Below are 26586 nucleotides of genomic sequence, written 5' to 3' on the forward strand. Positions count from 1 at the left end.
TGTGACTTTCTAGCTTGGCCTTTACTAATTTTAGTAAGTTAGTCCTTTAGCTTGGCCTTTACTCATTTGCTCCTTGGTAAGATGGTGCAAGATTCATACAGCTGAATACCGAATCTTCAGAGTCATTTAACATTTCATTCTTTTTTTTTACTCCAACCGCCTTCATTTTGCTGTTTCTTCTTTAAAGACTTTACTTCAAAATGGAAAACTCTCTAGAAAATATTTAGCATTATTGTCCTATACACTTTTAATCAAAACCTGAGAGGGAATCCATGCCCAATATATTCCTCAAAGATAGTAAAGTCTTCATTGACCCAGAGACTCTAATATCATGTTGATGGAATGTGGTTTGTTCTTTTTTTCTTTTTTAATGTAACTGTCTTCTGTTTTAGCAGCTACATTTACTATAAAGATAGCCTGTTAAGCTGGTGTCCTTGGTGCTCCTGGGCTTGGCTGAATATATACATCAGACTCTCAGCAAAAAAGATTCAGAACATACAAAGCAGCTGAAAGTATCATTTTCATTCCCAAAACAAATTGGGCAAGGCTGTATGTTTTTAAATATATAATTTATTTCAATGTCAGTAGCATATAATCTTATAGAACCAAAGTTGATATAAACTCTTCTGTTTCTAGTTCCCCTATTGTATATCAATTGACAATTTAAAATATGTTGTCTATTAAATCATGTATCCAGCTTTGATGAACAGAGACATGGATTCCAAAGCCACTGAATTAAGAGAATTTTTCATCTAGTATGGTTGTACTACTGTCAGAGATTTTGTAGAGATAAAGTATGTACTGTATGAAGAATTTCAATGTCCTTTTGGTTCTTGTTAGAAACATTCTTTGGGTCCCTTCCCTGTAATAATTATCTTAAATAGTTGATTATTTTCTGTGAACATTTTATTGTGTCATTTTATAGCTGTTCTGCAGTAAATGTGATTCATTTGTGTAATTCATGACTGTGTTCCTGAGAAAATGAAGTGCATAATTAAAAAGAAACCTGGGCAAATTTTATGAAATCCAATAGGTGCTTTTCTGAAAGCTGTTCTGTAGCCATATCACCCTCAGATCAATGATGGAGAGTGGTAGAGAAAGTTGTAAACCTTTTATTGTATGCTTTTCTGTGCTTAAATTACTTAACTTGAAAATAGTTTAAAAATCTCATGTGGTTTAGATTAAGCATTATATTTTTCTTGAAAATAATTTACTTTGTGATGCCATGTTCTCATGAATTCAAATCGAGCACTGCATGCTTTCAAATGACTTGATGTCTTTGCAGATCTAAATTTGGTATATTTGTTATCTCAAATAATTCGCCAACTCAATATTTTGGCTTAGCAAATCCAAATCAAATTGTGGTCCAAGTAGCAGGCACTCACATCGAATGTACAGAGACTTGACAAGCAATTAGCAATGAATATTTAAGCGTCTTCATTACCCTTACATGAGAGATGCAGATGGCATTTAGGGAGACGGCAACCAGAGGACACTACTGTGGATTACGTTTCTATCATTTGGTCACCTGACTATTGGGAGACTCTCTCTGGGCCCCATGCCACTTCTATACTTCTACTGTCTGGCTAAAAATAAAGGAGGCATTCCAAATGCTGTAAAAACAGGTTGCTTCCATGAAATTTCTGTGCACATTTTGTGATTTGGGAAGGTTGTCTCCAAGGATCCCAGCATACATCCTTGCGGCTTAGCAAACCCAAATGCCAAGACTGTATAAGGGGATTCTGTGAATCAGAGTTCCTTCAAAATTCCTACTGATCACTGGCTTCACTTACCTCAGTGTAACGTGCTGCATGTGCAAGGGTGAATAAATCAACATCGCATCCCTTTCAGAAGCAAGTGTACGCAAAGTGGGGGGGGGGGAGATAACTTTTAGAGTTGTTACAAGCATGGCCCATATATGGCCCAAAGGGAAGGAAAAAAAAGTCTTTGAATAAGTATAATTTCCAGACTGAGATCTCATTATAAATTTCTTTTTTTAAAGGAAAAAACAACACTGGAGAGTCTGACTCAGCAACTGGCAGTTAAACAGAATGAAGAAGGAAAATTTAGCCATGCCATGATGGATTTCAATATGAGTGGAGATTCTGATGGTTTGTGAAAGTTTTCATATCTATTCCAATAGTATGCAGAAGTGTCTGTTTAATGCCAATTAAAACTACTAAAAATTATACCAGACAGCCGCCTCGTACCTGATCATTACAGTAAGAGTTCACGTGTTCTCCCCAGCACACTCTGTGAGATAACTATTACAGATAAAGAGATTGGCCCTTAGGAATTTGTAGTCGTTTTTTCCAAGACCACAGAGCTGTAAGTGCTAAAGGGCAGGTCTAGGATTCAAGATGGCATGAGTATAAAGCGCATGCTGTCAGTCATTTCCCCTCTCACTTCCGTATTTCTTATACCTGTAACAAACTTTTCCGAAATCTGTTATCCCTAAGCTCATTTTAAAGTTTTCATTTGTCAAACCCTGACCAGAATACATAGCTCAGAGGACATTTTCAGGACAGTGTCCTGCATTTGGGATCCTTTCCCTCTTAATGCTATCTACCATACAGTCAAGTGTCCTGCCTACAATCTGTAACCCATCTAGAATTCAAACTGTGCAGCCTCACACTTCCCGCGTGTGCCTCGAGCCTTCTGTTGTCTACATCATCTCTGAATGTTCTAAACATCCACAGGGACATTAAATAAATTCATTCTCTAATTCTAATAGCACAGCAAAGAGGGAAAAGAGTGCTTTCCCTTAGCACTGATTGGGAACCTCTTTCCCGGATCAGGTGGCATACATGTATTTTAAGAGCATGGTCCTCACCTCTGTTACTACAGCAGAAGATCCCTGTATGTAGAAAAGACTGCCCCAGTTCCAACCAGTGAGAAGCCAGGGGACTAGCCAAGCTTGAGCATTTGACCAATAATTCTGTTGAGGCCAAATTTGAATGAATTGGATATCTAAAAAAAGTCTGTGTTTTTCTAGCCTGTTGAATCCAAACATTTCCTTCCATCTTCTACTCTGCTTAGCTAAGAGAAACCTGATCTAAGTACTTGCAAAGAACTTGTTTAGCTTTGATGAAGTCACACAATGTTCATTTTAAGGCTTATGTTGCTATAAGGTGTAAGAACAAGAAACGGCAGATGTGCAGATGATCATTTGCTAGCTACAAACCCATTTTAGAAAGATGTCACCATATATTAGCACTCATTTTTGCCAGTAAAACAACACTTACTGGTAATAACACATTTCATAAATTTTAAGTTGTATTAGCATGATAAAATATACCCATGGTACTCAGCATTAAAACATCAAAATGAAAAAAAAAAATAAAACATCAAAACGTTTGTTGCTGTTATGTATTAAATTCAGTCATGCTTGTATGCAAAATATTTTCCAATCTTCATCAGACCAAAGAGTATATTATGAAAGAGAAATAATGAGAAACTCCAAAATGGTGTGTTTTCTGTTTGCTGCTATCAAGGTCTTCAAGTCTGGGTCATTTTGGTTAATTCCTCTTCCTTCAGATTAAAACAGGGAAAGGAGTATGAAGGAAGAAAAAAAGCAGAATCAGTGCTTTTGTTGGTTATACAAATCAAAGCCCCCAAAATATTTGAAAGTTTTACACACTACCAGAATATGTCTCTTTCATATTTTATAATGATAACCCTGGAAAACTTAGTGCCAGAGTTCTACATTTTGCTTCTCCCTGTTTTCTTTGCCTGAATTCAAGTATCTCAGGAAGCAGTTTAATCTGCTGAAGCCATTCTACAAAGTCAGATAAAGCCTAGAGGACTGACTGAAGCTCCTCAAGGTTCCAGCATCACTCCTGGCTGTGTTTCATCCTGAGTCTCCCTGATTGAAATGTATTTATCAATGGATCTCTTTGGATAAATTAGATGTTGGGGGAAAATTCAGGAAAATGAACATATTGTCTTTTTCACCTTATATATGTGACTGCAGACTTCCTAAGAAATCATTGTGATGTAACTATTCATTTGTTCTTTTCCCACCAATTTTATATATCTTTTGAGAAGCAGACTAACATTGCTGCATTAGCATATTTCTTGCATTTACTAGCAAATAATTTCAAAGAAAAGCCAAACACATTACAGGAGATATCTGTATTGTATTTTAACCTCGAATATCTATTTAGCAGTGTTTTTATTTATATAGCCTCAGAGGGAGAAAAAGGGCATGAGTAGGCTATGTTCTGACAGTCTTCAGGTAACGGAGATACTTCTGTACCCATCGTCACCCATTCTGCTGAATAGATTGGTGTCTCACAATTTTGTGAGCTTTTTGACATAATATTTCTACACTACCAGCATGCCTGTTGACCTAACCCAACTATCTTCCTTACAGTTCCCATCAAATATTTTTCTTGTGATGGTTTCTTGTGTGGTCTTGAAAGTGAACGGTGAACAGTCCTTTGAAAGGAAGGAAAAATATACTAGAAATGAATTTTAAAATACAAATATATTTGGCACCACAAGGCCTATCACAAAAGCTTCATAAACCAGCATCTGACTCAAGAACTGGAAGTACCATTATCAGATGTGCTTTCAATTTTCAGATATTTTAATAGACTGTAAAACAATAACGCAAGGAAGGGATTGCCAAAAGTTTTAACACTAACGTGAAGCAATGTTCCCTGTTTTTAGGAAGTGCTGGAGTCTCAGAATCAAGAATTTATAGAGAATCCAGGGGGCGTGGTAGCAATGAACCCCACATAAAGCGTCCAATGAATGCCTTCATGGTGTGGGCTAAAGATGAACGAAGGAAAATCCTTCAAGCTTTTCCTGACATGCACAACTCCAACATCAGCAAGATACTGGGTAAGAAGAGTATTAAGGGTTCAGTGATGTGTGAAATACAGGTACAGTTTTGTTCTCGGCATTTGCTGAAAGAGATTGGGTTTGGAAGCTAAGCAGCTCATGTTTTCTACATATCTAAAAAAGAGGTACCTTATTGAGCCTTCTCTTCTGACCATGAAGCATTCCACATTCATCAAGAAATAATGCCCGAATTCTCTGTGTTTCTATACTAGTTGTTGCAATATTTTCTCTTCTTTAAAAATCTAAAAAATACTTGTACTAAGACTAAGGGAAAAGGTTCTTTTCATACAAGACTCTCAGTATTGGTATTGACCATATATTATTTTCCTTTGTAAACACCATAGAATTTATCATGTCCTGGGGGCAGGGGTGGAGGAAGAAATGATGTCTGTTCTAATACTATAGTTGAAAACCAGTTTAGGTTGTCAGGACACAACTTGTTGGGTGTGCATTATTTAGTTTTTACTTTTGGTAACCTTACATGTATTTTCAGTTTTATTTAAAAATGGACTTTTCCTGCTATTGCAACTTTCACCTTAACAGATGACAGAATACATCCATAGACACTGGAGCACAGAGCTAAACTGGGTGAGAGGAAAGAGGACCGATTAGAATGAGACCTATTATACACCAATTTAAGTCTCAGAAGGAAGGATGGGAAGATTCCATTTCTTTGGCGCAGTTCTCTTGACATCACCATCATTGTCTTCTTCACCCCCTTTATCTTCACCTTCAAGAGCATAGTGTCTAGGTTCTGAGCAGCCTAAGCAAATTTTTATTATTCTTTGAATTCTAAGAGCTAAATAATAAAAAATAGAAGAGGAACACTGTATCAGCACATTTTGTCTTTGGCAAATAAGTAACAAAATTTGTCAAAGTTATTAAAGCTTTGTTAAAATCCACATGCGCTTGGAATTAATGTAGCTCATGTAGCTCAGTGTGGCCTTTGATTCTTTACATTAAGGAATCAGTCTTCTGAAAGTAGTTATTAAACATGTAATGTGTTTTTATGATCCCATATTTTCCAACAATGGTAATAGATGCTTCCCAGTCCACAGTGTACATTTTTAATGAAACAAAAACAAACGAAAATCATTTACTGCTTAAACTTGTGTCTCAGTTTTTATCAAAATGATTTTGAGATCTTTAGATGAAACTTATCTCAATATATGAACATGTGAAGCTTTATGTGTACATAAACCTGATTATTTATGCATAAATATGTATCCATCTATAATAAAAAACTGAAACTGAACAAAAGGAAATGAACATGTTTATGCATCTCTACTATCTCTCATCTATTTTTCTTTCTATGACTATATATTCTACCTTCCATATGAATTTTTTCATTAAAAAATACCATATCTGTTTCATTTGGAAAAACTCTATAAAACAATAAAATACTTTATGTAAGCTTATCTCATATTTTAATACATCAGTTATAATCACATTAGAAATTCCCAAATTTCAAAAGAAACCTAAAAACTAAGACTGTTTAACTTGTCTGTATATCATTCAATTTATGTGCCTGAATACTAAAAAAATAATAATGACTGATTAAAACCTTACTCCAGGTATAATAGAAACATCAGTTTTGATGACATGATATAATTTAAGAAATAGAGCAAAAACCTTCATGGGAAAGAGATGTCTGGCTATAAGGATTCCTTTCTGATTTGAAGGAAAGAATATTAGAATGACTATATGATCATATAACTATATGATCATATCATAATAGGCTGCATGAAAGAAAATGCTCCCTAATTTAATTAAGATTTCTCAATGAAATTGTGCTGATTAAAGATATAGCAGAAAAAAATCCACTAAGGTCTTAGGCTTCAATATTTAGTCATAGCTTCAAACAAATAAATGATCTTCAAATATCCACAAGATCATTCTGAATGGCTCATTTCATATAAAAGTACAAAGAAAGCTTGATGTTTTCCTTTTTACTGATTGTTTTGGATAACAGCCTCCGACAGCATGCCGCTAATTCATTCTGCTTAAAACAGGCGCTTGAGCTGGGTTGACATTTTACGTAGTCTCTGGGGATCCTAGTTGACATTTTAAAGGGCTTCTAAGCATTTTATAATACCCTAAAATCTGGTTTTAATAAGCCATTCTGCTGAAATTGTTAACATAAGGAATCACCTTTTACTGTTTGGCACTAGATCAGGAATGGGGGACATCTTTTTCTGATTAGATATACAGTAGTTGGAGGAAAATGTGCAAATTCATTACAGACCCTGTGGAGATGACACTGGTGCTCAGCTCAAACCCTTCATTTTCATTGTACTGCCAGGTTTAGGAAGGGAAAGAGCACTTTTAAGATTGATTTTTTTTTTTTTTTTTCATTTTGAACATCAGGAATTTTTGGTTGAATCTTCCTTTATGTTATCAGGAGGAATACCTAAATGTACTTGATTCTTTTTTCATTGTTGAACGCTAGTCTTTTGAAAATAACATGTGACTTACTTCTTGTACATGGTCAGAGTGAGCAACCAACCACACCCAAATCAAGGAGATGTTTTCATCTTTTGAAGGTATCCAAAATGCTGTCCTCCCATTTTCATCTGGTGTGTTTAGGGGGTTGCATTACTGTTACAAACAATGGTTGTTGTACCTGCAAAGCCATTGAAACCAAAGCCAAACTTGTCATTTGATTAACTTCTTTCAGAAGCTACTTTTAAAAAATGGAAACTGCATTTGCCACCAAACTGAACCACTGTACTGCTAAGTCATAAAATAGAGCTTAAGCATTAACTGGGTCAAAATAGTCCTTTAATTCTTAATTTTGAAAAGACATGTAATAGTGAGATGGCCCTATTTTTTTTTAACGTAGTTTAGAATTCAATGATACTTCCAGAGAAATTATATTATCAGATGTCAAAATATTTTGATTCCAGTTCAGACAGAGTTAGAAGCCAACTTATTTGAGAATTGATGCATCTTTTACTATCCTTTTTCCTGTGCATGTTAGCCAGAACAATGTTAAGTTCCTCTACGCCCTATTCCCACTGCAAGGTCTTGACCATTTCATTCTTCCTCCCTAGGCTACTCTTCTCTTTCTGTCTCTATAGGAGTCATTTTTGCAGCAGTGCCTTCCTGACCTATAGAATCCTGATCCCATCTCCTTATGATATGTTCTCATAGCTTCCTGTACTTTCAACAATTGTAACTGAAATTATACATTTGGCAATTACATATTTAATCTATTTCTCCTTAGCTGGAATATAAGCTCCAAGAAAATAGGTAGCATAATGACTCATCACAGCATATAGTTAATACCGCATCATGCATGTAGTAGGAAATCTTAAAAATAGCTCTTACCTTCCAAGGCATGTTACTATAAACATCCCCTTTCCTTAGAGAAAATTTCTTTTTTGATCTAATAGAACATTTAAACTTAGGGAAGAAACTGGCAATTCCTATCCCAACTGAGAATGCTAGTTCTTTTGTTCTACTTGGTGATATTTTAAGTCAACTATTCCTTGAGCCACTGTTCGATTTCTCTTGTTCTTCAATAAGTTATTCTGGTAAGTCCACTTTTCCATGCCCTGTTCTGAGGTTAAAAATTCTGGTATACATACTTACAAGACAATCCACAAGAAGAATTGATCCAGTTCAATAATATTTTAGCTTTATTTGTGTTTATGTTTTCCCTAAGAACAACAGGATTTCCAAGTGCCTCTAGGAAGTAATGTTGGATAATAAAGAGTGTGAGCATGTACCTACGAATGATATGACCTGAGCAGCTGGCTAATGTTGGACATGGCATTTAAACACAAATTTGAGAAAGGAATAGAAAAATAAACTCTGTTATTTGAACTGTAACCTGAGTTCCTGTTGTAAATACAATGAAATCATATTGGCTATCTAGGTTGGAAAAAATTTGTTTACAAATCTTTGTAATATTTACACCCAGGCAACATCTGTTCTAATAGGAAACAATTCTAAGGGAAGAGAAGTCCCTTTGTCTGCATTTCTTTAATAAATGTAACAGCCCACATTGAGGCATTCTCAACATTTGTAGGAAAGAACATTTCATTAGTGAGCTATTTGTATTTGAGATGTGGTGTTGTGGTTGAATGATGAATTCATTTGAAAGGTTTAAGAACTCGCTTAGATGGCTTTGCAAGTCAGGTAAAGGCAGCAGTACCAGTACATATTAGACTAATTCCTATTATTTTTTCCCTTGTGCATTTGGGTAGAGTTTTGGGCCTTCCTGATGGTGATAGTGGGAAAGAATTTGCCTGCCAGTGCAGCAGACACAAGAGACACAGGTTAAATCCCAGATCAGGAAGACCCCCTGAAGGTGGGCATGGCACCCCAAGATATTCTTCTCTGGAGAATCCCATGGAGAGAGAAGCCTGGCAGGCTACAGTTCATAGAGTCACAAACAGTTGTACACAACTGAAGTGACTTAGCACACACGCACGAACTGATTACTTGCAGACAAACATACACAAGTAAACATTATTACTACTATTTCTGTTATTACTACACAGTCATACTGATAGAAGCAAAACTTTAAATCGCATCTCTACTGTGACTAAGCATAAACTATTTTTAATTAAGCTTCAAACTTCAAAAATCAGTTGTTTTTCACAATCCTCGTTGAATCCAAACCAAAATTAAAAGTGAAAGGAAAGAGAAACCAATTTGGACTAATATTACTAATACATACTATATCACAGGAAGTGACAATTTTATATATTATTGAAAATAATTTATTAAGAGAAAAATATTGCTGTAAGTTTTGCTTTCTGGCTTAAAAATATTTCTGGATAGATCCTATGTAGTAGGTAGATATAAGTATATAAAGACACATGTTGTACCACACTTTTGACTTCTGTCAAACCTGAATCAGTAATCTTCAATTTAATAGTTGTGTGAGCATTGGTAAGTTACTTCATCTATTTGAACTTCAGTTTTTTTCATTTTTGGAAATGGGTATAAATGCTGTCTGCTCGTGAGATTGTGGTGAAAGGTAAAAATGAAAAAACTTAAGTTTTTAGCAAGGTATCTAATGCACAGTAGTTAACCCAGGGCATGTTCACTAATTATGTTTTATAATTAAAACTTTAATAGAATGAATTTTTGACTGTAATCAAGTTAGCATACTTGAACATTTGGGGGAGAATAAGCAGTACATGTAAAATATGTTAGAAGGACTTCCCAGGTGGCTTAGTGGAAAAGAATCCACCTGCCAATGCAGGAGACTCTGGTTCAATCACTGGGTTGGGAAGATTCCCTGGAGAAGGAAATGGCAGCCCACTCCAGTCTTCTTGCCTAGGAAATCCCATGGACAAAGGAGCCTGGTCTTTGTAGGCTGGCTATGGTCTATGAGGTCACTAAGGAGACAGACAGGACTTTGCAACTAAACAACATGTTAGAAACCTTTGTAAAGTAATAAACTCCCACATAAAAATACTCAATAGCTAGACAGTTACCTTCAGATTCAAAATACATAATGAGTTTCAGTTCATAGTTGAATTACATCATGGTCTCATGTAGAAATGAAAGATCTCGCCATTAAATCTACTGTGAGCTTTTAAGTATATAAGGTGCAAGTTTGACTAAATTGTTAATTCAAGGCAAAAAAAAAATATTGCTTAGTGTCTGTACCTTTGAGCACACAGTTTCCTTGACACAGACACCAACAGCTCAGTCAGAGCTCACTAATGCTAACCTTTTTATATATTTCTGGGATATGGCCAACATTTTTACTTTAGATTTTCATATTCTCAATTATACTTTGTTAGGATCCTCAGCCACTGTGCAAATGGGAATTGTAACCTTTATCTTTCCCATAGGATCTCGCTGGAAAGCTATGACAAACCTAGAGAAACAGCCATACTACGAGGAGCAAGCCCGTCTCAGCAAGCAGCACCTGGAGAAGTACCCTGACTACAAGTACAAGCCCAGGCCAAAGCGCACCTGCCTGGTGGATGGCAAAAAGCTGCGCATTGGGGAATACAAGGCAATCATGCGAAACCGGCGGCAGGAAATGCGGCAGTACTTCAATGTTGGGTAAGGAGTTTCCGGTCCGGCCCTTTTCCCACAGGGAACCCTTCCGGTTACTCTTAATGGGTGGGGAAGTGTATTTGTTTAGTTGCAAAGCAGCATTTTGAGAAAGAACCTGGCACAGTGTATTTTGTGTGACTAAGCTGTCCCCTTATAATATCGAGGAAGAACATTTCAAGTGAGTTCACTCCAGGCTCCTAGAACAATGGCTCTGACGAGAGCTTTGTTTAAATGCTGGTTTGGAAATAAAATGAGGAAGAAAAAAAAAAGAAAATGAAAGTAAAGAATTTTGAAACTTTCTCTTAAAAACGTAGAAGTCTTACTGGTTTTCTTTTTTCTTTTTCTTGCTGCTTTTCATTACTTCCAAGGCCTCATAGTGTAGATTCCTTAGCAACTAACAACTTAATTGAGATAATAGGATATAAAAATGAATTGAAAGACTTGTTTCTGAATATAGAGGGGTCTCTGGGCTCTCAAGGCACATACCTGGCCTTAGGAAAAAGGTCACATAAAGTAGGGATTCTGTTTAGAATCTTGCACGGTAAGGTTGTGAGTGGACAAGTTTCCTTCTGAATTAAAGATGCCTCACTCAGTATGGGTCTTCCCAGATAGCTCAATGGTAAAGAATCTGCCTGCAATGCAGGAAACGCAAGAGATCGAGCTTCAATCCCTGGTTTGGGAAGGTCCCCTGGAGTAGGCAGCGGCAGCCCACTCCAGTATTCTTGCCTGGAAATTCTCATGGACAGAAGAGCCCAGTGGGCTATGATCCATGGGGTCGCAAAAGAATGGGATACAACTGAGCACCCACTCAGTATATCTTACCCTGCTCCCTCTGGCAAGGCCCTAAAACCACACTGCATGGGCAGAATTTTCCCAAAAAAACGCAGAAATAAAGTTTTCATATTTGGAACAGTAATTAAGATCCTGTGAGCTCTGAAAATGACAAGAAGATACTTAAAAAAAAAAAAAAAAGCTTTTCAAATATGTCCTCTCCCCTCCATTTCCATGAATGTGTCTGCTTGCTCAGTCCAAAAGGTCTGTGATTTATATCTCAGTGGGAGCTCAAAACCCAACCCTCCTTGGGGAAAGAGTAAACATATGAATGAATGAAAGAAGACATAAATGAACATCATCTGTTAAATCCTTCTTACTGGGACCAGTTACAGGATATGTGGATCCCAATGTAATATGAAAATGCAAGGTCCTTGTTAAAAAGTTTTTAAGGAATTTCAGGATAGTGATGATGGAACCAAGTGTGGGATTTTTGTAAGCCCTGGATACCATACAGCTGCAGAGGTGGTGCACCCATGAGGCCAGCCCAGGCTTCTACCCCAGCTGATGATCTCCCCATTTCAGGGATGAAGTGGGCCATGTGCTACTGTTCACTTCTAGTGGGTTCTGGGCAATAAAATTTTATGTTGAGAGCTCTAATACTTCAGGATTTTTCCATCAAAATTGCATTATCTTTAGGTTTAATCTTTTAAAATTGTTTTAACATGTTACAGTGAAGGAAAAATTAACTTGGTGTCAAGTACTTGAATTCTATTTATTAATCTTTCTGCACCTCAGTTTCTTTTCAGAAATTAAAAAAGTAACAGTCATTTTAAGAATCAAATGGGCAACACGTGAAAGTGCCTCTAATCTATAAAGCGTTATATAAAAGTAAGATACCTGGACCAAAGTAAGATGCCATTTTCAAATATCAGGCAGTAGGGTGAAAATCAAGACCTTTGACTTGGTCAAGCCAAGCAAATTCATTCTAGAATAAGGCCTGCATCCAGCTCTCCACTCACCCAGGGTCTCTTTTTGGGAATTCCTCTCTGACAGGCAACAAGCACAGATCCCCATCGCCACGGCTGGCGTCGTGTACCCTGGGGCCATCGCCATGGCTGGGATGCCCTCGCCTCACCTGCCCTCAGAGCACTCCAGCGTGTCCAGCAGCCCGGAGCCCGGCATGCCTGTTATCCAGAGCACTTACGGCGTGAAAGGAGAGGAGCCGCACATCAAAGAAGAGATCCAGGCTGAGGACATCAACGGAGAAATTTATGACGAGTACGACGAGGAAGAGGATGATCCGGATGTAGATTATGGGAGTGACAGTGAAAACCATATTGCCGGACAAGCCAACTGATAAGGGTCAAAAGATGCCGTGACCTTAGGACTTAAAGAAGCCCTAGCTGGTTCATCCTTACCAGTGGCCAAGCACATTAACTTTCTCATACACTGACTGTTACTTTAACTGTTAGTCTTAAATAGTTGGGACATCAGCTGACTAATAGACCTCAGCCTCAAAAGGCTTGGAAAGGAAATAAAAATACAGCAAGCAGACAACAATATCAACAACAAGAGATTGAAATAAGCTATGGGTAAAATAATGCCAGTAATTCAGCTGCTACATCCAAGCACTGAAGTCTTACCCGTCAACTTTTTTTTTTAATAAACTTTATGGCTGTTTGTTCTACAATGTTCTAGAAATTCTCACTCAGGTACACAGTGCCAACAAGTGGCTTGTGAATGTGTTTTGTTGTTTTGTGCTACAATTTTTAAAAGAAATAAGTTTTGTTTTGTTTTTCGGGGTTTCTGGGTTTTTTCCTTTTCTTTCCTTTGGTTTTTTTTGTTTTGGTTTTTTTTTTTTTTTTTTGGTAATGCACCTGACAGAAAAAAAAAAAAAAAGAAAGATGACTTTCTCTTTCATTCTCTCCACCTTCTCCATCTCTATACTTTAAAGATGGAAGTCTGTGCATGGGGGGGAAGAGGGAAAAAGAGCCTGTTTTTAACTTCCTTGGTATCCACCACAAAATAAGCAATCATTTTCTTTAGAGGACTTTCCTTATCTGTTGCACACCACACTACATCTTTGAGCAAGTGCCAAATTTGTACTGAAGTGTTGACCTAGTTGATTTCTTTCCCTTTCCTTTTTCCTGTTCCTTCTTAAATTAGGACAGTGTTATATCTTAGACAATCCCTTGAAAAACCTGAAATACCAGCAGCTGGTGAGATTTGACTTTTTTTTTTTTAATGGAAACTGTAGGTGCTGTTCTCAGGTGAAAAGAGAGAGAGAGAGACATAAGAAATTTAGAGAAAAAAAATATTTTCTAATCTTGGATTTTTGTGTGTATGTATGTGTGTGACTATGGTACTAATAGGAATAATGTTGGATCATTGTGAGTTAAACCCACATCTGGGGATGAAATCCCACATCCTTCTAAATGACTGGTCTGGAAGCATCCTTGACCTTGACTTTGCACTTCGAATGACAACTTAACCAATATAGGGCTCAGAAATTATATTTTTAAATTTCTAATATGATTATTATTGAATGGATCAGGTGGCCCTGTATAATAGAGGGGTGCGTGTGTAACGTGGAAGCCGAATTCTCCCAGATGTTCCACTAACATTTGCTACTTAACGATTTCTATTTGTTCTTCCTGTCAGTCGGTAACTTCGAGCAAAACAGTCGTTTCCCTTGAATATATTTGCCCATTTTCTAGAAATATAGGATTAGCTTATTTCTTCCACATTCCATCCTTTCCTGATCAAGAAATGGAACTGATGATTTTATAAAGTATTCTTAATCCCTCCATGAAATGAGGTGGAGGCCATTTGCATTTCAGAATTGTGGGCCAGGTACATTTCATGCCATAAAAAGCAGGATTTTAGAAGTCATTGCAACGCTTGCCGCTGCTCCACCCTTGCTGTGAGATGTATCCACTGAAGTCCAGTTTCTGATTCCAGCAGAGTGTGTGCACAGAGGAACAACTGATGCTGAAAGGACTGCTTCGTTAGCCTTCGCTAGCCAAGTGCCAAGGCAGTTGTAGGGCTTCTTCAAATAAATGGGAAATCATCTAAAGTGAATCAGCGCTGCTCATGCTAAAGTGTTAGACAGTAAATACTCCAACCAGTAGATTGGATGTGCTGTGATTTTCACTCCAGTCATCATTTTCCTATCCCACCCTCCCCAAACCTGACCCTTAAGTTTGATTTTTACGTATAAATAAGAAAAAAATCCCTTTTTATTTTTCTCTCTCTCAAAAGACTTGCTCTGGGGTTTTGCTTGGAGGAGCTAATCATACCCTGCATGTCAGAGACTTCGTTTTGTTTGTTTTTCTGTTTGTTTTTGATGACTGTATTTTCATTTGAACTGCCTCTTTTTGCTAGTGTTGTAATGATGATGATGATGATAAAATAATAATAATAATAATAATAGTAATAATAATAATAATGGTCAGCTGTTCCCAGATTAGTAAGTTATGTATAATTTATTTCTCCCTTTCTATTTTATTCTCCTCTGATTTGGAAGTGCAGCCAATAAGTTGTTAGATATTTAAAACAAATTTCCATCTCCAACGTGTATGTATATATATACATACACATGTGTGTATATGTGTGTATGTATATATACATACACACACACACATACACACATATTCACTCACACTGTTTCGTTTCTCCTTGCATAAGTTTTCTCCTTTTTAAAAATTTGGCCCCAACAAACGTCAAGTTCTGGTGTTTTAATACATACAAGTGAATTACTAAGAGGGTCGTGTTCAATCTTAATTAACTTATGCTCTCATCACTCATTTTATTTAATTGCCACAGTCATCTAGAGCCAATTTTTTTTTGTTTTTGTTTGTTTTGTTTTTAAGCACTCTGGATAAAAAAAAAATAGACACTTGTTTTTATATCATTATTATGTACAATGTGAAAACAGATTTTTAAAAATTTGTTGTCTTTGTTAACAAATTCTTTCTGACTCATGTGCGTTCACCTCTCACTTTTGCTGGATACTTATTTCCCATCATGTTAAAAAGATGCTTTGTTTTCATTTCATGACTTTGGGCTACAAGAATACTTTGTTTTAGCTCCAGGTAGATGCCTCTGAGGGCGTTCATGACCGTCACCAGTTCTAACACACTTACCAGTGAATTGACAAAACACTTCCGTTTAGTCATTTTTTGTCTGTTTTTTATCTTGGTTTATTTGAAGAGGAAAATGAAATTGTTAATGGTGACTTTTAACAGCTGAAATTCAAAAGTTAATTTTATTGTTACATAGTTAGGTTTATGTCAGAGAGATGAAAATGTGCATGGGTTGAAACAAAGAGCAAGTCCGTAGCTTTGAATTCTGTTCTCTTGTTTTGATGTCCAATTCACTGAGGGTCACAATTGTTTTGCCTTAACTTTACCCAAAAGAAAACAAAAAAATCATGTTAATGTTTAAAATGCTTTGAAGTAATTTTGATAAAAGGTGCTATAAATGGCAAAGTATTGGGTTAGCACATTGCCTTTGGGGCATTTGATTGGTTTATCAGTTTTGTAAAAGATCCTAAAACCTGTATTCTTTTTCTGTGTCCCATAATGACCAAAAAAGACAAGGGAGAGGAAATGAGAGGAAGATCAAACTCAAATGAACATAGTCTCCCATCTCTTTCATTCCCTACCTACCTGTTCACTTTTCACATACCACCCCCACCCCTGTCTCTCTCTCTCTCTCTCTCTCTCACACACACACAACACACACACACACACACACACACACACACACACACACACACACACACGCTCACCCCAATACTGAGGGATAATCTTGCCAGAATTCTGTTTTTGTTTCTGTTTATGGCTGTTGTAATCAATTTTTCTGAAAAGAGTCATATTTTAATATGAATCTAGGAGAGCATCACTGGAGAAAATAGGTTACAGTTACTCATATATAAGTTTCTAAGAATTTGGCTAATAACTACAATTGAATAAAATACAAGACTATTCTTCAGTCCACTTATAACTAAATTAGTTAAGTCAATTCTTAATGTTTATTTGGCATCTTGCAGTTAAGAGTTAACCATGTATAAAATCCCTCCCAAAGAGCATAATCGTTATTGCAACCAAATCCTCTTTATAAGAAACAAATATAAAATAATTTCTTTGATGAAATCATTTCATAGGTTTGATTTTGACGTAGGCGTTTTACCTTCATTCATTTAAAGAAAATTATCTTTAGATATTTTATGGTCCAACTTCAGATATTTTCTTAATTCAGAGGATGTTATTGTTCACAGAAGAAATGTCTTATATCACATTTAAAACATCAAAAATCATTACATTTTCATTTGTTCTAATGGGTAAATTATTTGAATTGTAATAAACAACTGTATATTTACAAACAGGTTTATAAAATATTTGTCTATCAAGTTAATAGTAAAATAAAAATTATAGGGTCTGCAAGGAAAAAATATGAAGCCCACTTAAAGTGGTTCAGAGATCTCTTTCATCTTATAGGGCATAGGTTTTTGTTTAGACAGGCTTTTACAGTATTTAATTTTAAAGTTTCCTATAACTATCAGTTTCCCAGGTTGAAGATGTTAGGTTTTCTACTGATTGATTCCTGTCCTCCCCAGTGTTTCTGTCACTGGTTCACTAGAACAGTATTTATACAGCTCCGCTGGCTCTAAAGCTCTTAGTCCTTCTAACATTTTGGATTTTATGAGTAAAAATGGGAAAAAGTAGAAAAGAGACAATCAAATGCCTGGAGCTTAAAACAAAGTATGTGCAACCTACCATCTCACTTGAAATTTAATAAAATAAATAATTATGTAAATATAACATAGAGTTATAGATTTATATTTTGTTCATAACACATAGTGTAATATAAGTTGTATATTTTCATGTTTTTGGTTTTATGTTATCATTCATGCCACAATAAAAATAAAACAGGAGTTTATGTACTCTTAAAAAAAAAGATGTGGGTTGCCACCAACCTGTTTTTTTTTGTTTGTTTTTTGTTTTTATTTTTTGTTTTTGCATTCTCTTTTTTCAGTATTACTGCCATGCAAGGCACCAATAAAAACAGCAAATGTGTTCTTTACCTATTATACTGTGTGTCTTTTCACAATTCTTGTTACAGTGGTTTAATTATTAGTTTTCTTATGAAAAGAAGTATGAAAAATAATTTTGCTTTCACTATAAATAACCCCACTTCCAAAACTGACTTTGAACTGAGAATTAAGGGTTTAAATATTAGAGGTGAACATTCAAGGAAGCCTCTTCATAAGTATCTAATCAGAGAACTTCACTATAATGTCAAAAAAGTTATCCTTTTGTATATAACTGAGTCTAATAGGCTTGAAAATCCTGCAGCCCAAAGCACCCTAAATATCGTTTTTCCTAAGTTTGACACCATCACTGGGGCAGGCTTTCTATGCTTTAGAATTAAATTTCATTCTATTGTTGGTATAGAAATTCTAAATTTCAGATTATGAAATTAGTAAGATCTATAAATTCACTTTACGGTATCTAATTTACAATAATGGATATTTCTACATTGCTTAACATTCTGAGTTTAATTTCTGGATTCTACCTTCAACTTTGTAAGCAAATGTTACAACAAGAAGGCTCCTTTTCTTGCAGTGGCCAATTTTGCGCATCTCTTCCACCATAAAATGTTTTTCTATCTATGTGTAATCATTTGCCCTAAGGGTTTTTGGTTGGTTGGTTGTTTACTTGGTTGGTTTTTAGATAAGTGTCTAGACACTGGGTCAGATAACATCTGGTTCAAATGAATATGAAATAAATATATAAAGAAGATATGTTCTACAAACACTTTGCCCATTGAGTCCCTTCACAGAAGTAGTTTGCAATGTCTACTCCATGGGCTACCTGCTTTAGAAATGTTTAAAAATGTAAATTCTTAGGTCAGCCTCCAGATGTCAAGGATCAGAATATCTAGGAATGGGGCTAAAGCTGTTGCTATTAACCAGCTCCAAATAATTATTCTGCATGCCCTGGTAAAACAGCCAAGAAGTGGGTCTATTTTCCTCTTTTATCTACCTATTGTACATGTCAAATTCTGCAGATGGTATGGCCTGCCACAGTTTAACCTTAGGCCTCTATAAAAACTTCTGTGAAGCTGAGGGTCACTGATTAGGCGAGACTTGGAGACTGGAAAAGCTCAGAGTCTGTCCCTTCATAGGTTGTTTTTGAAGGCATTTGATCTATCAGAACACGTCCACATGTTATCCTTGTTTCTCTCTGTCTCCTTTTGCTCATCATAGCAAAGCGGTAGACTTCAGAGACCCCGTGCCAGCAGAACGCTGAAAATACAACAGAAACACACGTTTCTGTTAATACCCACTTAATATTTGCCAAAACACTGAGGTACTTTTGAAAGAAAAATATCCAGTGTAGTAGCAGAGAAACGATCATCCCATGTAGTGTTTTTAGTTAGACCACCTATAGCTCTAGTAGTCAGTCACATCCTATTTCTTCAGGAAATCGCATCATCAGGGTTTATTAAGTATGTGTGGATGGGGAAATCATCTGCTTATGAAATCTTGACTCACCCAAGGTGCCAAGTCCCACCTTTGGTTTCTCTCCTACCAAATAAAGTTCACTTTGTTTTGTCCTGTCACACTATTTTAGAAACATTCTTTTCTTGAACTTTGTGTTTTTTAATTTCTTATGGAATATTTAGGACTAGCAGCATGCAATAATAGGTGGTTTTCTTATTGCCAATGCCTTGAACAACCAAAAAAATTCTGGCAATAGTGAAAAGAAAACCATTCTTTTTTTATTTCCTCAATTTTGACAATTTTAGAAGTTGGTGTTTGAGGAAGTTGACATGTGTGTTTTTTAAAAAATCAAGATACTGTCATTCTTACCAAATTTTAAAGTTCAGAAGTTATTCGTACTTGTAACTTGACATCATCATTGAAACCTCAATTATAACAATGGAGGTGAAGGTAAGCATGAATTAGTTCAATATCTAAGTTAAAGAATATTTATGAAAAAATTCTAATTTATTTTTCTTGAGTTTCTAAAGCAACCTAAAAACTAGCTGAGAAGACCTGTTTTATAAGTAAGCATTGTAATTAGTATGTAAAGCATATGCAATAGTATTGCTAAAAGTTCTTAAAAATAGTTATGTTTTATTAAACAGGCTTAACATCTGTCCTACAATTTATTTTGTTCTACCAATTTGCTTAGCAAACTATTTTTACCACCAGGAATGAACCAGTTCAGCTCTGATCACAGTATTTCATCATTTTGCAATGAGTCCGGTCCATATGCGTGAGATTTTACTCTCCCTATTATTACCATTTTCTTAACATACAAGTGAATATGGTATGGAATGGTACTTTGTTGGTATTCGCAATATAACCAAGAGGATGAAAATTGTTTTATCATTAATGTCTCTACTGACTCAACTTTTAAAAGAAAAAAAATTAATGAGAACAATTATAGGAATCCAGTAGGCCTAAGTAAGCACCATCATTTTGTACATTGCCTGTTCAATTTAGTACTAAATTTCAGAGTCTGGAAAGCAATCCTAATTACACACAAACTGTAAAATATATTTGAAATAAAGTCTTGTTTATAAAATCACTGCTGTAATAACTTTTCTTAATAAATCCACGTAGTCCTGGTAGGAAGTTGGAGAAGCCATAAATAGTTTAGATAGTTACTTACATGGAAGATTGGCTTTTTTCTACTTGTTCTAATATTGGCCTTCAGTAAGCATTCATTTTGCCTTATATTTCATATCTAAATTGTGGTTGCATGAACTTAAGTTTTTCAGGACTATAGTCATTATTAGTGGGCCTAAAATAATTACACAAATTGTCTTTCTTATTTGGAAATGATCTTCAAGCATCATCATATGCTACTAGGTTAACATGCACAAGAGGAATTAATCTGCTTTCTTATGGGCAGGACTTATTTGACATCAGGAAAATTAAATTGCCAGTGTTATAACAGTGGGCACAAATGTTAACCACAGATATTAAAGAGAGAATTTTAGATTCTCCTCATTAAAGAGTTATCCATTTCCCTGAAGCCCACTGATTTTATAGATCTGTAAGCTTTGATATTGTAACCTGTTACATCACCTATATCTAAGACTCTTGCTTATAAAATCATCTAGTGTAGTGTTATCTTTATCTCCTATTATTAAAATAAAAACTTTACAAGGTCACTTAATTTTTCAAATACTTCACGATTCCCCCAAAGTTTATGTTGGCAAACTGTAATAAAGTTTTATAAATTTTATGTTTTTCATGTGTTTTAAACCCACAATGCCTGAGTTTGCAACTTGAAAAAATATTTAGACACTTTTATGAATACAAAACACAAGTCAAGTAAAATGATAAAAATCATAGGAAGTGGTATGGTTTGTCTTTCCTTGTCTTAATGTTTCAGTATTTGGCAAATATTAATGATGCTAACCTGGTTCTTCTGGCAATAAAAAGCCAAATTCTCATCAAAGTTGATGAATCTCTGCTCCCTAGTGCATCATGTTGACATTATATAAATGCACAGGCTCTTTCACCCACTTTCAAAATTTGGAGTGGCTTACAATAAATACAGAAGTACAAAAAATGCCAGCATAGTTAACGCATAGCAAAATAAAGAGAAAATAAGTAAAGGGTAAGAAATAAAAAGAAATCACACATATGCCTACACATCATAGAAACACACACACATATCCCTTTTTCTTACTCTTTACCTTTTGTTTCTTTACAAAAAAAGAGAGTGTGTGTGTGTTTATGTATGTACACTGAGGATGACAACTCTAATCACTAAACAAAGAACAGATCTTATTTTTGTAGCAGCCACAGCAAGGAAACTACATGGATTAGAGAATTCTCATTGCTTAATTGAAGGAAGCTTGCAAGTTTATCATGAGAAATAAACCTTCATTCCCTAAATTCTCAGATGGATTTCACACTTAAGGGATAAGGAACAATGCAAAGAGTCACTTTTATGTAAGCAGATTTACAAAAGCTGTAGATTTTCTTCATATATACTTACTCTGTTAGTCCTTAAGCAGAGTTTCATAAAGACAATTTGCAGGGGGTCAGAGAGAAAGATAGTATACATATGAATAGATAACTGGATATATGGATTAAGCAAGGATTTACAAAGGATAAACCTGGAATAATTGTGATTGTGATGAATATTTATCATGTCCCACAGACTAGCTTTTTCAACTATCAGATGTTTTAAATTGGCTTTTAATTATGCTGTTCAGTATTATGATAGTTCTATGCAAGATATAAAGCAAATAAGACTAGCGTACATTAAGCAATAAAACAGGATAAGAATATGATTAATGAACCAAACTGAAGTGACTTGGGATTTCAAATCAGAACAAGAATCATTTTAATATTTACTGAGACTTCCGTTTTTAAATAAATGTAGTAGGTGGTAAATGGCCAACCTCCCCCTGGAAAAACTAGAAAAAGCTGGAAAATTACCCCCAAAATTATATGTTAGGGCATCAGAAAGCTCTGGAAGAAATGAGGGCTAGATGAACCATAATTTCAGAAAAGCAAAAATTCATCTAAGATGAAGCTGATGATTGCTAGCCATTTTTATTTGGAGAAACCATCAAATTCTAGATTCTGCTATAAAAGATTTGGCAACTTAGAGACACTAGCAAAGTAGCTGTGTGGCTCTAAAGTGCCTGAGTGGAAACTTGAAAGTGAAGGAAAGTGAAACTGTTAGTCGCCTGGTTGTATCCGACTCTGCGGCCCTGGACTGTAGCCCTCCAGGCTACTCATTCCATGGGATTATACAGGCCCTCAAATACAAGACTGGTTTAATTAATAGCACATTTGCTGGGTTCTGGGTCTGTGTAGGATGTTGGAGATTTATGGCAAGATTCCAAAAGAAAGACTGAAATCCGTGTCATTTAGTCCTTTGGAAACAAAGACCAGCCATAAATATGAGACATGACACAAGCGTGCACAATCACCCCCTCAAGACACTTGCCATATTTTATCTACAAGGAGTAACAACTGGACAGTTGTGCTGGGAACCTTGTCAGAGCAGATCTGAATCCCCTGTAGTTTTTCATGGTGGAGGAGACAAATATCCAGCATGCTCTCAGGAAAAGTTTTGGAAAATTACACTCTGAAACAAAATACAGGTACCCTGAGTACTACTGAAACGGCCAAGCAACCTTGACACAGATAAATCTCTGGTAAAGGTAAAATGATCAGCCCTTCACCCATCTGTCTAGGACAAGAATATGAAACTCCACTCTAATGGAAGATTAAATCATACAGGTTCTTTTAATTTAAAAGATAAGGGGAAAAAACTAAGCACATGGAAAGGGAAAAATTGATTGATAAAGGAAAAAGAAACAGTAGATGTAGGTGTACAGATGATACTGAGATTGAAGTTAGCAAAGGTGTTAATATAAATACAACTAATAAATTTAAGAAAATAGATGAAAATAGACAAAATAGATGAGATCTACAAATAATAATCAGTTAGACACAGAAGAGCACAAAATCAATGAAAATAAAAAGTTTAATAAAATATATAAAGTTATCAAAAGTAATTAAAGAGATAATCACTGAGAACTATACAAATAAAAGATACTGCACTGATTTAAGAAGCTCAGTTAATCCAAGCAGGATAATTTTTTTTTTTTTAAAGCACACATATAAATTTTCTAATGAAACCATTGAAAACTGAAAGCCATTTTTAAAAAATAGCCAGAGGAAAGAACACATCTTTGTCCAAAAAGCTGAGCTGCTGACTTCTCAACAGAAAAGAACGATGGAATCTAAAAACAATGAAACTGCATTTTAATAGTGCTACCAGCAGAAGTTGCCAAAATACAGTTCTACATACCATAATGAAGTTGAAATAAAGTTACTTTCAGGCAAGCTAAAGCTTGGAGGACCCATCACCAATGGCTCTGACTACAAGAAATACTAAAGGCAAGTCTTCAAGCTGAAGGAAAATAATTCTACACACAAAAAAATGGAACTACAGGTGTAAATAGAGAGTACTGGAAATGATAAAATATGTGTGATATGTAAAGAGTTGGGTGTATAGAAAATATTTTGTCAAAATTTTAGTACACATAGAAGTGCATAACAATAATAATGGAAAAGGGAAGGGAATAAATGAATTACTCAAGTAGATGATCATTTTCATAAAAATTATATCATATTTTTCAATGTAATAATTAAAAGTCATTGTAGGAATTGTTAGTGTAAGGACATTTTTATAACATTTTGGGGGAAAAGATTTCAATTTTCAATTTCACACTTTGTTTTTACTACTTAGTGCTATAGTTGCTATATTAGTTTACTAGAGTTGCCATGACAAAAAAAAAAAACACAGATTGAGAGGCTTAAACTTTATTTTCTCACAGTTCTGGAGGCTAGAGAACTGAGTGAGATGTTGTTAGCAGGTGGGTTTCTTCCAAAGTCTCCCTCCTTGGCTTCAGAAGGACACCATCTCCTTACATCCTCACATGGTCTCTTTATGTACAACATCCCTCTTGTCTCTGTGTTCCAATCTCCTCTTTTTAAAAGATACTGGTCAGATTGGGTTAGAACCCTCCCTAAAGTTCTCATTTTAATTATTTCCTTAAAGGCCTTGCTGAAATCAAGCAGGACCCTCCTAGGCATGGGAATTTTTTTTTTTCAGCCTCTAGGACCGTCCCTGAATTCCAAAGGGCAGATTTAAACAGTTGCTAATCAGGGAAGGGAAGAGTTGCAGAGATAAGGGAGCATCAGCCAAGAAACAATAATAGAGCCTTGGGGCAGGGTCCTCCTTCCACCTCAAGGGACAAGCCCTTTTTAAGAACTAAAACCCAGAAAATGGAAAGTACATTTCAGTTCAGTGCAGTCGCTCAGTCATGTCCAACTCTTTGCGACCCCATGAATCGCAGCACGACAGGCCTCCCTGTCCATCACCAATTCGCGGAGTTTACCCAAACTCAAGTCCATCGAGTCGGTGATGCCATCCAGCCATGTCATCCTCTGTCGTCCCCTTCTCCTCCTGCCCCCAGTCCTTCCCAGCATCAGGGTCTTTTCCAATGAGTCAACTCTTTGCATGAGGTGGCCAAAGTATTGGAGTTTCAGCTTCAGCATCAGTCCTTCCAATGAATACTCAGGACTGATCTCCTTTAGGATGGACTGGTTGGATCTCCTTGCAGTCCAAGGGACTCTCAAGAGTCTTCTCCATCACCACAGTTCAAAAGCATCAATTTTTCGGCACTCAGCTTTCTTCACAGTCCAACTCTCAAATCCATACATGACTACTGGAAAAACCATAGCCTTGACTAGACGGGCCTTTGACAACAAAGTAATGTCTCTGATTTTTCATATGCTATCTAAGTTGATCATAACTTTCCTTCCAAGGAGTAAGCATCTTTTAATTTCATGGCTGCAATCACGATCAGCAGTGATTTTGGAGCCCCAAAAAATAAAGTCATAGTTTCCACTGTTTCCCCATCTATTTCCCATGAAGTGATGGAACCAGATGCCATGATCTTAGTTTTCTAAATGTTGAGCTTTAAGCCAACACTTTTACTCTCCTCTTTCACTTTCATCAAGAGCCTTTTTAGTTCCTCTTCACTTTCTGCCGTAAGGGTGGTGTCATCTACATATCTGAGCTTATTGATATTTCTCCCAACAATCTTGATTCCAGCTTATGCTTCTTCTAGCCCAGCATTTCTCATGATGTACTCTGCATATAAGTTAAATAAGCAGGGTGACAATATACAGTCTTGACATACTCCTTTTCCTATTTGGAACCAGTCTGTTGTTCCATGTCCAGTTCTAACTGTTGCTTCCTGACCTGCATATAGATTTCTCAAGAGGGAAGTCAGGTAGTCTGGTATTCCCAACTCTTTCAGAATTTTCCACAGTTTATTGTGACCCACACAGTCAAAGGCTTTGGCAGAGTCAATGAAGCAGAGATAGATGTTTTTCTGTAACCCTCTTGCCTTTTTGATGATCCAGCTGATGTTGGCAATTTGATCTCTGGTTCCTCTGCCTTTTCTAAAACCAGCTTGAACATCTGGAAGTTCACGGTTCACATATTACTGAAGCCTGGCTTGGAGTATTTTGAGTATCACTTTACTAGCGTGTGAGATGAGTACAATTGTGCCATAATTTGAGCATTCTTTAGGATTGCCTTTCTTTGGGATTGGAATGAAAACGGACCTTTTCCAGTCCTGTGGCCACTGCTGAGTTTTCTAAATTTGCTGGCATATTGAGTGCAGCACTTTCACAGCATCATCTTTTAGGATTGGAAATAGCTCAACTGGAATTCCATCACCTCCACTAGCTTTGTTTGTAGTGATGCTTCCTAAGGCCCACTTGACTTCACATTCCAGGATGTCTGGCTCTAGGTGAGTGATCACACCATCACAATCATCATCGTGATTATCTGAGTCATGAAGATCTTTTCTGTACAGTTCTTCTCTTGCCCTCAAAAACTATGTTTCTCACCCTGAGGAGTTTGGTTGTGAGTTTTATGGCAATGCTTCAAGGGTGGGGTTGCTGAAAAAATTAGGGTGTGTGCAGGGCCTGCCCTCCTTTAATCTCAGTCCAAGTAATCTTCTTGATGAGTTTCTTGGATTTCTTTAGTCTGGCCTCTGGAGGTCTTCTCTGGTATAGAGTATGCCTGTACTTTCCATTTTGGTGTTGACCATTGGTGATGTCCATGTGTAGAGTCTTCTCTTGTGTTGTTGGAAGAGGGTGTTTGCTATGACCAGTGTGTTCTCTTGCCAAAACTCTTTAGCCTTTGCCCTGCTTCATTCCATACTGCAAGGCCAAATTTGCCTGTTACTCCAGGTGTTTCTTGACTTCCTACTTTTGCATTCCAGTCCCCTATAATGAAAAGGACATCTTTTTTGGGTCTTAGTTCTAAAAGGTCTTATAGGTCTTCATAGAACCGCTCAACTTCA

At 36.2% G+C, this 26586-nt stretch overlaps 1 protein-coding gene across 9 annotated transcripts in view; it reads left to right on the top strand.

The window, feature by feature from the left end:
* Positions 1 to 17730, top strand: part of SOX5 (SRY-box transcription factor 5) — a 1093182-nt gene extending 1075452 nt beyond the window's left edge. For all 9 annotated transcript variants that reach the window (XM_065940365.1, XM_065940375.1, XM_065940347.1 and 6 more), the window contains 4 exons: positions 2003 to 2111; positions 4675 to 4848; positions 10665 to 10881; positions 12703 to 17730. In XM_065940365.1, coding sequence (XP_065796437.1) covers positions 2003 to 2111; positions 4675 to 4848; positions 10665 to 10881; positions 12703 to 13006 — 804 coding nt within the window. In that variant the 3' untranslated portion in view covers positions 13007 to 17730. The remainder of the gene's footprint in view (positions 1 to 2002; positions 2112 to 4674; positions 4849 to 10664; positions 10882 to 12702) is intronic.
* The last annotated feature ends 8856 nt before the right edge of the window (positions 17731 to 26586 follow it).

Source organism: Muntiacus reevesi, chromosome 1 (assembly GCF_963930625.1).
Source record: "Muntiacus reevesi chromosome 1, mMunRee1.1, whole genome shotgun sequence".
NCBI lineage: Eukaryota > Metazoa > Chordata > Mammalia > Artiodactyla > Cervidae > Muntiacus > Muntiacus reevesi.